This window comes from Patella vulgata, chromosome 5 (genome assembly GCF_932274485.2).
Source record: "Patella vulgata chromosome 5, xgPatVulg1.2, whole genome shotgun sequence".
Taxonomy (NCBI): Eukaryota; Metazoa; Mollusca; class Gastropoda; family Patellidae; genus Patella; species Patella vulgata.
Window position 1 is genome coordinate 22,516,354 of NC_065883.2, and position 12,821 is coordinate 22,529,174.

Sequence of the window (12,821 nt, forward strand, 5' to 3'; positions counted from 1 at the left end):
GGGGGTTGGATGGCTGAATGGTTAGCATGTGCGCGCTGTATCATTGAGTCAACTGGCGTGGTTTTGATTCCCCGGTTGTACGTGACAAGTAGGGTCGCCTGTCCAACCTTGTGGGTTTTCACCGGTTTCCTCCCACTGCTTAAGACCTTAGTAAGAAACTAAATATCTCTCTCCCATCAGCTCACTCTCTCTCCCATCAGAGACGTTTGTAAGAAACTAAAGACATCCCACAAACAAATTATACCACGAGTTAGTCCCCAAATCACCTATTTTTTTTATCAAGTGGACGTTAAAACTCTCACTGTGTGCTTTCATTTCCACATCCAGAACATAAATTGAGATAATGTGTCCTATTAGGGGACTGAAGAATTTGGAAAGATGCAGCCATACCCTTTCTGACTGATGTGGTGAACTAGAATTATTGTTAAATCAAAGATAAACGAGTTTATTTACAGAATAAAAATATAAATTTAACAACAATATACAAACATTGACAATAACAGATTATAATACATATCAACATTCTATAAATATTATTTACATTTGTTAATGATAAAAGGTCAAGAAGGAAATTATTAATTAAAGCTGCTCTTTGGAGATATATAATTGAAATTAAAGATGGCAAAATAAAACGTTAGCATAAAAATGTAGTTTTATTTTGCCATCTTTAATTTCAATTATATATATATATATATAATATATATATCTTCATTCTACCAGTAGTAAAATTACAGTTCAGAGAATGCCAATGTAAATCGAACAAATGTTTTCAAACTTATATATTTTAAAAACTCAAAATTCAACTTGGTATTCAACTTACAAATAATAATTTGATTAATTAACCAAATGCATGCACACATGTGTGATTATCTCTTTAATGGATGTCTGCATCACCAGTAATGTCTGAGAAGAAGTATTTTTGCCATTAACAACTTCTAAAATGTCTAGAAAATGTTTTAAGACTTCTAATAGTCAGTATAAATGTGAATGTAATATTTTGACAGATTACTGTTTCTCCATCAACCTAAACTTGTTTTCATTAATTCTTGTAAACGATTTAACCGGTCATCTATTTCACTAATTTCATCTGAACAATTCAAATCATCATCTTCTGAAAAGAAATGATTTTGTTTTATTTAATATTCTATTTTTTACAAGAGTAATGTCGGCCTAGAATTGTGCCAGTACCATAAAGAAATTCAATCTGTTAAGAAATCGGCTTTTTGTTGCATTTGTATATGTCAATAACTGTTGGTCAACATATCAGAAACAATGCAAATTTTCCTCAACTCATAATAATAGCTTTAATTTATCCTTTTCCAAACACAGCCCTCATTAGTCAGTTATACACCTGCTTTCATCAGAGAGAAATGTTGTGGTAGTTAAGCTACACTTCATTTTAATATGAAAATAAACCCCCCTCCCTACCTTTATCTGATGTACTATCTGTATAATCCCCCTTTTTCCTAGTTGTTCGTCTTCGACCATATTCTTTGTCTGGTATGTCTTTGTTTCTAACGGATTTAGTTCGACCACAATCAGATTCTGGTGTACTAGCTAGAGTAACATCGTTAAGGTTAAACAATATGGTTCCATTTTAAAATCAAATTTAAGACAAAGATCAAAATATTCAGCTTAATCAACGATGTGATAATAAAATTACAAAGTGCATAAACTCCAATGATGATGAACTGATCAGTATCAATGTAATACACACTTAGGTTCATATATAAATTAAATCTAAAGCACTTTGACAAAGAAAAGGAAGCTTTATGTGGTCTAAGGGGAGACAATAGGTAAATGAAGAGTTATCTCCCTTGATCTTTCCGATTTGGATTATTCTAAAAATAAACTTTCAATGATACAAGAAAAAGGCCAAATAATACCCAAATCGACCGCTATAAATATATGGTTATATAAACAAGTTTAGTTTTATGTTGGGGAAAATAACCAACTAAAGGATATACTCTTGGTTTTCTGGAAGTTGTATGCCTTTCTTTATTACTTCGTCCCTAAAAAATAAATAAATTACAGAATAAGTCTCAACAGACAAATTTAAAATAAACTGAAGTTATGAGAAAAGTATTTATTAAAGATAATTTTCAACAAATAATCACTACTTACCATATTTGGACTAGTTAAATATGTGCTTGTTCGACTAGTTCTGGTTTTAGATCTTGAATTGCTGCGTTTACTAAAAAGAATAGATTGTATAAAATGTAAATTATCTAAATGACTGGAAGTCATCAGGACTTTTCCTGAATCATAAACTTTCTATAAAGATATGATATCATATTATTTTTAACATTTATTGTTCACTTGTGTCGAATGAACCATGCTATGAAATATGTCTTGTTATTTTCAAAAAAAGTTTGTACCTATATCTTTGTGTGGAAGAATCTGATGTGGCACCTGTATCACTAAAATCACCTTGACTACCTACTAAATAAATTATAAAATAAATGTGAGACTAAAAGTGAAGAGAATGGACTTTAAAATTTACTAACAAATATACTTAATAAATATAGACATTCTTCTTGGCCTACGCCAGAATTTTAAACCGGGGCGCTCTGATTGAGAGTCTAGTATCTGAATCACTTAGTGGACCAGGAATAATCAAGATCTGTATTTAAACTGTTGTTTTGGTATTGTTAATACAAAATTAAAGTTGGATCACAAAAAATAAGAATAATATATTGACTAGTTTATGATGAAATGTCTACAACTTGATGAAGCAAATTTATAATAGAAGAACGTACATGATGAATTTCTGGATCTATTTCTACCTGTTACTGAAAGAAGACAACAAAAGATTAAAATACATTAATTTTATAACACATTTAACAGTTCTTTAAAGATTAAAATCATGCACAAAATAAAGTTAATGATGATTCAAATATAAGTCAACAAGGTTTCCACTATCAGGTGAAAGATAAGAGAGACTGAAACAGACAGATAGTAATATTGGGACTAACATATGGTACAATTTAATTTCTAATAATTTGCTTGCAAGCAGGGGTCCTTCGCTATGGGAGGAAAAAAGGAGAAAACCAACACAGCTAGGAATGCGATAAATAGTTACCCATGATACTACACAGGGTTTGTATTAAACAAATTATAATTAAATACACCAAATAAATAATACTTTACAAAACAGATAAAAACCTACCTGATGATTGACTGTTATTATTTCTGTTGGGTGATGGTCTTAATCTAGCCGAACCTCCAGATATATTAGAACGATTCTGACGAGCCCTAAAATATTAAAATAACTATCTATTGAAAACTCTTCATGATATACCATATCTTTATTTAAATATAGTTTATGCTGGGTATCAATCAGTTGTCTAAGGGAAGACAACAGGTGAATGAAGTTGCTGTCCATAAAATTTGCATGGATCTTTAACTACTTAATGATCTAAACTTGACTCTAATGACAAGTGCAATGGCAACATGAGTTTTATGGTAGATTTTATGAAGAATACACTAGGATATTGAATTTATACAAGTTTCTCAAAAATTAAAATAAAACAGTACACTTACGCTTTTAATTTTGCTTCTTTCATTAACCTTTCCTTTTCCTTCACATATGCTGATGGATCAAATCTTGAACCTCTACTACCTATAAATAAATATTTACACATCTGATCTGATCATTTTGAAATCAGAATTATCTCCATTATACATTATAACCATCACGTAGTTCAATGATCAAGATTTTGCATTTAAGTTAAAACATCCAGACAGTAATTAGAAAAAAGTTTTAATCTTTACAGCAAAGTATAGGTAATTTCAGGACATTTACGATAAATATGTGGGTGAGAACACAAAACAATGATGTGTAATATACATGGATTTAAATCAAGATATTTGTAGCAACTACTGAAATACCAGTCTATTTCACAGAGGTATTGCAAAGACTAATAGCTCTGTAAAAGATGACTGCTTTGAGCATGTGATGTCACATCACACGGTGTCAATCACTGGCTTAATGCGTGTGCATTGTTTACATAAGATGTTACTGGCCCGGGCAGAATGGTGCCTTTTACTCATTTCAAATACCCATTTACACTCAATAGGAAAAAAATGTCCTAGAATTTAATTTGCAAAAGGAAAAAAGTAAATATTGGGGACTTATTAAGCCGCATCGATGTCATCCCCATCAGTGATTGTAGCAGACTAGCGAATATTCACTGCTGATCAGTGTGCTGAAATACTGTAAACAAACTATCTTTTATCAACTGTTCACAAAGACAAAACTGTTAAAGAAATGATGAATTACCTGCTGGAGATGGAGTACGACTTCTATAATTTCTTTGACTAACAGGTGATTTATCACTGATACGACTTCTGCTGGACATAAAGCTATTTCCTGGAGATCTGTCACTTAATCGACTTCTATTGGGAGCTGATGATGGTCTATCTCTAGACGTTGACCTACCCCTAGCTGGAGGTCGTTCCCGTGACAACGATCTGTTAGTTCCTATAGATGGAAATCGCTCTCCCGATCTTTCTCTTGATGCTGGTCGAAACGATCGTTGACCTACCTTGGCTCTATCTCTGTAAAATAGTATGAAATGAAATGGGGTTTAATGTCCTACTATTCTGCTCCGAACTGGGCTAATGAAGACAGGCATACGCCATACAGTGTACTATAAGGGAAATTTTTCCCGGACAGCAGCACCATGGCCTACTCTTATATCGAATTCCAACTGTGAAGGGATATTGTACGTGCATGCCAATGTGTACACGGGATCCCGGTTTTTCGTCCCACCCAAACGACTAGACAGCTGTCCATGTGACTGTCAGGCCCTCCGTCCTGCATCACTGACAAGGGAGAACCACGCCGGAAAAATCTGGATGAACTTTCTCGGCCAATGCAGGGATCAAACACCCGACCTCCAGGCCTCTGTAAAATAAGACAGATGCTGACTAGGACAGTTAAACTCAAAATTCTCCCAAGGCCATACACAACCGCTTTACAGTTCTAATGGGAATCTCCATAGAGTATTATTTCATGGGTGTCTTTGTCATTGCTAGATGTAGTTCAAAGGATAAATTATCATCCACAAAAGAACTGACTTAAAAGGTCTTTAAGAATTTAGCAGATTAAAAAATGGTTTCCATTTCCTGATAACAATCAACAATAACATTTCTCAGGGTTGTGTACTGAAAACTGAGACTACTGGACACTTCCAAATTCATAGAGAACAAGAATATATGTTTTTATAAGGCCTAACTAACACAATTTATACATTATTAAATATGTCTATCTCTATCTGTCTGAGTATTATATAGATAGATGGCGAAAGATATATTTCTTGTCAATTATTTACTAGCATACCTTTTATATATTGCTAACTCATTAGTTAAATTTTTAATAGCATACCTTTTATATATTGCTAACTCATTACTTAAACTTTTAATAGCATACCTTTTATATATTGCTAACTCATTAGTTAAACTTTTAATAGCATACCTTTTATATATTGCTAACTCATAAGTTAAACTTTTAATAGCATACCTTTTATACATTGCTAACTCATTAGTTAAACTTTTAATAGCATACCTTTTATACATTGCTAACTCATTAGTTAAACTTTTAATAGCATACCTTTTATATATTGCTAACTCATTTGTTAAACTTTTAACACGAACACGTAAATTTCTCTCTGATGCTCTTAATTCTTCTACCTACAGAAAAAAACAAACAAAGATTTTCAATTCTTTAACTTATAGAAAAAAACAAACAATAATATTCAATTCATTTACTTATAAGACAATTTTTTAACCAGTAGAAATAAAATGAAGATAAACTGGGCACAGACACAAGGAAATAAATATGACAACTCTACTTCACATCAAATTTGTTAAGGGGAGGTAACCATTCCATAACCTATTATCTCCCCTTAGACCACAATACTGAATAAGCAGCTATTGTCATGATCACAATTCTTCTCACATTACATAAGTCACATTACAATTCTACATCACTTTAAGCAGTTCTGTCTATTTGGAACTTCCAGACTATTAATCAGGCATTACATTTGTCACCTTGTCACTTTATGCAATTCTGTCTATTTGGAACTTCCAGGCTATTAATTGAGCATGACATTTGTCACCTCTTTTCAATACATTTACAAAATGAAGACTAGTCAAAAATGAAGATTAGTCAAGTTTAAGATGTTAAATAAAAGTTTTGTCTAATTATCTTTATATGGTTTAAAATCATGCCTGGGATTACTGTAACTATTAACATACCTCTCCTAAAAGTTCTCTATATTCCTGACCACGTTTACTTGTCGATCTTTGATATTTATTTTTTTCCTTCATAAGTTCTTCCTCCAGATTACGGACAATACCTTTTAACATTCTGACATCTTTAGCTGTACTACCATTCGACGTTACTTTCATCTGTCTTTTCATTTCAAACAATTCTTCTTCTATGTTTTCTTTTTCTTTTAATAATTTATTATAACTAAAATACATAAAGATATAAACAATTTTTTGACCCTGATAGGCATTTAGTACATGAACATATTAACATAAGGTACAATTTTATGGATAAACAATTACTGAGTTTAATACTAAGCGACATTTCGACGAGGATACTCTCGTCTTTATCAAGGAAATGACAATAAAGATTAACTACATAAGATTATACCAATCTCATTCAAATCAGATGTAAATTACACTTGTAATTCTTGATTGTCAGTCGAGAAATGTTCTGAATTGACAGAATTACAATCACATTATTTGGCCTATTATCAGTATTATAAACACAGTGTTCATTTAACCATTAATTAGAAGTTTAACGTCCTACTGTTTTACACCGACTCTGGGCTAATAAAGACGGTCTACGGTCATATGCTATACAGTGTGCTATGAGGGAGATTTTGCTCAGAGAGCGGGACTACGGCCTACTCTTATATTAAATTCCAACTGTCAAGGGTTCTTTACATCCAGGCCAAGGTTTTTCATCCCATCCAAACAACTACACATCCCTTGCCAGACCCTTTGTCCTGTACAACTGACAGAGTGAAACTATTTCGGAGAATCGTAAAAAATAACAAACCACTGATGTCCGTTACCTTAATCACAAAATAGATAGATGGATGACACTCAGTAAAGCAGAGAATGCTTGTCATTGAACTCGTTCAAATCATTGACTTACACCAAATTTGAACATTCTACCTCAATATGAAGCAGAGTTATAGTGTTCCAAAAGATGTGACAGGCAGACAAATTTCAATAGTCCCCTCCTTTCTGAATAAGACAGGTGACAAATAAAAACAATAAACTTTAGTTAGAAACAAGAACCTGTTTAATTTATAGTTTTGCCCATTTTAAATGATGGCAGTATATCTCAATATTACAATCAATAAGAAAGAGAGAGAAATGGGTTTAATGTCCACTCGACACAAACTAGATCATTTCGGGACTAACACATGGTTCAATTTTATTTCAATAATTGACTTACGCGTATTGGTCTTTAGCAGTGGGAGTAAACTGGAGGACCCGAAGAAAACCCACGAGGATGGACAGGCGACCCAACGCCAGTTGACTCAATGACAGACCTTACGTATACAGCGCCCACATGCTAACCATTCGGCCATCCACCCCCCACCCCCCACAATCAATCAACAATCTACTTACTCTCTTTGAAGTTTATCATAATCTTTTGATCTGTAATCAGATGGTCTCTGAAAAATATCACTTTCATAAATAAATATGTTTAGATGTGTTGGATTATTACTATATTAACAGAAAGTGGTGAAGCTAGTAGTCTGTTTAATGATAAATATCAATAATCAGAGAATATACAAAAATATTCTATCATTGCCATCCAATAACTAATAATTCATCAGCCCTTCACTTTTGAGGTAGGGTTGGGGGCTAGTCTATTAGGGGATATCATGTTTCCAGTACTTACTGTATCTTTAAGACGTCTATTTTCAGTCTGTAAATGGCGGAGAGATTCTTGCAATGTCCTAGGATCTGGTTTACCAACATAAGGTAGAGGTAGAGGATAATGGATTCTAAAAACAACAAATGTACAATGTTGGTAATTAAAACTATCTATTTAAATATCAGAAATACATGATTCGAATGGACGTTTATAATATAATAATATGAAATGAACATGATAGAGTATAGAGAGTATAATTATCCCATATTATGACTACAAGTATCTAGAATATACTTCTATATCTGTTAAACTTATATGATATTTAATATACCATATTACGACTACGAGTATCTAGGACATATTGATTATATATCTGTTAAAATTATTGGTATAATCCCCAATTACGACTAAGAGTATCCAGGACATACAGCTATGTCTGTTAAACTGAATCACCAATATTCTAATTGCACTTCAAATCATTTATTCTAACGAAAATTATGATTGTTTAAAATTTATATTTTATAATTTACCTGTCAAATTCTACTGTATATGTGAGTATAAGATAACGCTTAGAGTTTAATGTTGAGTGTCGTGATCCAGGTATTGATTGGGATGTAGTTCCAGATTTTCTAGCTCGTAAAGATTCCAGGTCAGCAAAGGTTAATAAATCTAACGAGACTGTATCACTATTCTGAAAGAATATATAAAACATTAAAAGCTATTGTTATAGTTGTCAACAAACAGATATATTCACAAGTCTAAGGGTCCATCAAAGGTAAAACAGAACCTCTAGTCTCAAGGCACAAATAAAAGATCAGTCTCATTCCATTACACAAATGAACTTATCTATCCTATAGATTAAATTTTTCAAATATCAGCAATGTCTTGATACATAAAGGTGGGTTGCCAGGATACAAAACATACTGTCACTGCACCTTAGTCATCGAGCAGTCAATAACAATTGTCACACTTTGACGTAATTATTTAGCTAATGGAAATTGTTTTAAAAAAAAACAATAGGCCTCGTTGGGTGATAACATAAGCCACTGGAGCATACAAAACAATGGTGGAATATGGATGACAGATAGGGAAGATGATAGTATATAAACAAAATTTCATTATATAAATGAGATAAGACAGGATTACAATAGTATCATAACACCAATTTAGACCAAAACTTATTCTATAATATGGCATCATGTAATAACTTTTTATACATACAAAATCAAAAGCGTAGTAAATGTGATTCCTTACTTTATTTAATGCTGATTCCAACATACTTGTAAATATATGGAACTGTTTAAAATTACCAGTTTTATGTGTTAAATCTTGTACATCTGAAAAAATAAAAGATTTAGGATTGACATATTATATTTAATACTCTAAAATGACAAAACTATTAATGCTAAAGAGAAGACAAATGCAATTCTTTTACTCATAACTGTTTTGGTTAGATGGTACAAATATATGAGACTATCTATTATCAACTTTAGTGCAGGTTGCTGTCTTTTCATATGTTTAAGGGGATCACGTGGCTAAGTGGGTAAGACGCTGGCTCGCTAGCCTGGAGGTCGGGTGTTCGATCCCTGCATTGGTCGAGAAAGTTCATCCAGATTTTCCGGCGTGGTTTCCCCTTGTCAGCGATGCAGGACGGGGGGCCTGACAAGGACAGCTGTCTAGTCGTTCGGATGGTATGAAAAACCGAGGTCCCGTGTACATATTGGCGTACACGTAAAAGATCCCTTGGCTGTTGGAATTCGATATAAGAGTAGGCCGTAGTGCCGCTGCCCGGGCAAAATTTCCCTCATAGCACACTGTATGGCGTATGTCAGTCTTCATTAGCCCAGTTTAGGAGCAGAACAGCAGGACGTTTAAACCCCATTTCATTTCATTTCATATGTTTAAATAGACAGTATTACGGTCCAGGGTTAAACATGTATTTTTTTCAGATTGAAATATCAAGTTCATGTGTAAATATGAACCAATTTATTTTCTTGCCATCGATAACAATTGTTTTAAATCAATGAAAGTAATTAATATTAGAATCTGATCTTACAAGTTGCATCAAAAGAAGCCTTCCACTGATCAGATGTAAGTCTATCTTCTACTTCTATAAATAATTCTTCTCCATCTTTTACTTCCATTGTTACAATATATTCTGATCCTCTAAATAAACAAGAGGATGTAACTTTTATATCTGTTGGGGACTCCATCATGGCAGCAAGGAGGCAGTCCTCTGGAGTTGATTTTTAACCTATAAAGATGAAAAGTAAGAAATGAAGTAGATATCAATATAGCATCAGGTCGGTTTGCTGTCATCAAACTTCATTATACACAATTTTAACTGAGTACCGTACCCAGTTTAGCTTGATTCCCCGCACATGAGCTTCAAGTGAAATTTCATCAGTTCTGTATCTATTTGGTTCTTCCTTACACACCTTTTTTAAAACACTGTACAGATGACAATTGATTACGCTACCAGACCAGTAATCGCTTTTTATTTTCACTGTTTTTATCTAACTCCTGGCTTGAGTGGTTTAACAACATAGACCAAAATGTCTGCCCTTTTCCCTAGACTTATGACTGGCTACAGTATATACTAGGCTCAACTGTATTTGTCAAGTTGTTTTTAAGGCCATCACCCATTCTGTATTTTTTGAGAATTTTGATACCTCCTACCAAACAAAAATGTCAAGATTTTGATGAAGGTACTTTCCGCAATGTCTGTATCTAAAACTGATAACATTAATAAACAATACAACGTGCATTCATTTAAAAAGTGCTATAGATTTGAAATTTGATTGATCGTGCTGATCAGATCGGTCAAGACAGTTACAAACGTTACCCAATCAGAAAACTCCTGTTTGAAAACATGTTTAAAGGAGCTAAATCGCTAATATTTGGGACCTAGAAATTGAAACAAATGGGTCGCAACGCATATATATAATGTAATCTAATTGTATATAAACTGATTTACATTCAATTGTTTCCGTTTTGACACTTAACTTCAAATCAGTTATGTCCAGCGAAATACGGCATGAGTCTCAACCGAATGTCAATTTCTAGCGTCTGGTTTTTCCAGTCTATTGCGCATGCTCTCATAGCGTCATCGTTTGACATGAATTGTGGAATATGTCTAGCCTCGTTCTTTCTGGTCACTTGCTACAAATGATGGAAACGCACTAATGGTACACGATTCGTGTACCAATGGTAAAATGTTTATTTTGTCTTAAATATTTGATATGAGAAGCCTACCTTTTCCCGGTAGATCTAAGAAGAAAAGATCAATGTTGATTTGAATTGACAAATAATTCGCGTTTTCAACGTGTAAGACTTTGGATGTTACTAAGTTAGAGACTTAGCTACTTTAATATTAAGATTATATTTATGCCAGTTAAAAAAAAATCAACAATGACTTGTATAATGTAGAGAGGCTGCCCTGTGAGGCCTGTGCCTTGTAGTTTTAATAATGGTTCTCAATGGTAGGCCTACTGCCTCAGCTGGTGTACGTATCCCGTTGGCTTGAGTGGTTGTGCACCAACTACAACACATTTAATTACAAGACCATATAATAGTTGAATTTAATTACGAAAAGAAAAGATAACAAAATTATTTTTAACGAGCCTATCTTTGATTGTTTATTACCACAAAACCGAGAACACATGACTTGCCTTGTTTACAGACTGTCAAAATTCGCGTCTAAACTTGTTACCGTTTCATTGACAAATCATTTGTTGGTTAATGTTGTGATTTACAGGTCCACATATCACTATTACCTTATTTCACTGATGGGATACTGTCCAAAACAATTCAGAAATCTTGATAAAGTAATAATAGAACTTCAGAATACAACCAAGTGGTTAAATATTAAAATAAAAACATGATAATTTTTTCGAAGTGACCGCTGTCAGACATACTTGTAACATTAGTCATGCGCATTGGAAATATTCGGGCGTTTAATAGCTAGAAGTAAAATACAAAATCACAACAAAAAATGAAACCTCATATTTTAATTTGTTAGTGTAAGAGAACTTATCACAAAGTAAGATGGGCATTATAATTAAAGTTAGCCAAAGATTATAACAGTATACACATGTAAATAAATCTAACTTTCATGAACTTGGTAGCCGGCCGAACGTTACCATGATTTATTTCCACTTCCTGTGTAAATAAATACCACGTGATGAAAGTGAAAGTAGATAGGTACTATATTACTAGTTTTAAAAACATTGTCTAATATAATCACTTACTTGTGGAAATGATATTTAAAAGAAAACAAACAAGAAGAATAGCCCCCCCCCCCACCTCACTAGAAATGGTTCCACTACTGATGTCTTCCGTCTTACTCCAATTAAACACACTTTAACGTTACGACAATTGTAGCAACCCCCCCCCCCCATCCCAAACTTAGGCTGCCTATCTACAGCTAGCTCCGGCTGACTGGGAAGTATGACGTAGATGGGTCGCTGCGTGCAGTATGCCCCCCCCCACCTTTTTTATCATTATAGTTACAAGTGTCTTTTCAAGTGAATTTTTAACACTTGGTCAACGGTATAATCTGTGAACGAAGACGTGAGTAATTTTAAGCAATTTATATTAGCGTCTTTGATCCGCCGAATGCCGAAAAGATCGCTAGGTCCGATCGAAATTTTGAGTCCTGTGTCGGGTATTTATGGAGTTTTTTTGTTGTTTTTTGTTGGTTTTTTTTGGCTGATAACCCACTAACAGTCAGTGTTGCTAAAAATGTTAATTTCAAACTGTTTGGCAGAACCAACCTTGTTCTTTAGTTAGTGCCTATTCATTTTCCTTAGTGTAAGCAATGCCAGTGGTCCACTAGGACGGAAGGGCCTGGTATGGCAAGGAACCGTGCACTAGGTGTTTAGATGGGACAATGAACCAAGGTACCATGTAC

General features: G+C 33.6%; 1 protein-coding gene across 4 annotated transcripts; it reads right to left on the reverse strand.

Annotated features, from left to right (window-relative positions):
- Positions 1-633: 633 nt before the first annotated feature.
- LOC126821695 (centrosomal protein CCDC61) lies at positions 634-11,834 on the reverse strand. 4 transcript variants are annotated; one of them, XM_050550171.2, is made up of 17 exons: positions 11,686-11,834; positions 9,966-10,163; positions 9,164-9,246; positions 8,440-8,600; positions 7,934-8,039; positions 7,657-7,703; positions 6,262-6,478; positions 5,615-5,694; positions 4,283-4,560; positions 3,544-3,622; positions 3,170-3,255; positions 2,760-2,792; positions 2,379-2,439; positions 2,125-2,194; positions 1,966-2,012; positions 1,429-1,562; positions 634-1,111 (listed from the first exon to the last, which is right to left on the reverse strand). In XM_050550171.2, the coding sequence occupies exons 2-17, from the start codon at positions 10,123-10,125 to the stop codon at positions 1,020-1,022; spliced, it is 1,734 nt and encodes a 577-aa protein (XP_050406128.1). In that variant the 5' UTR covers positions 10,126-10,163; positions 11,686-11,834; the 3' UTR covers positions 634-1,019. The 4 variants fall into 4 exon arrangements, with proteins under 4 accessions (XP_050406128.1, XP_050406127.1, XP_050406126.1 ...); XM_050550170.2 differs by having other exon boundaries at positions 634-1,108; positions 2,379-2,442; XM_050550169.2 differs by having other exon boundaries at positions 2,379-2,442; positions 11,581-11,834.
- Positions 11,835-12,821: the final 987 nt, after the last annotated feature.

Bases quoted from the DNA above. Each gene is read 5' to 3' on its own strand.
- LOC126821695 (XM_050550169.2), bottom strand. From the start codon at position 10,125: ATGATGGAGTCCCCAACAGATATAAAAGTTACATCCTCTTGTTTATTT. The intron at 8,040-8,439 runs GTAAATTATAAA...TGTTGTTTTTAG, and splicing joins TATACAGTAGAATTTGACAG to AATCCATTATCCTCTACCTC. The intron at 3,256-3,543 runs GTAAGTGTACTG...TTAATATTTTAG, and splicing joins AAAGAAGCAAAATTAAAAGC to GGCTCGTCAGAATCGTTCTA.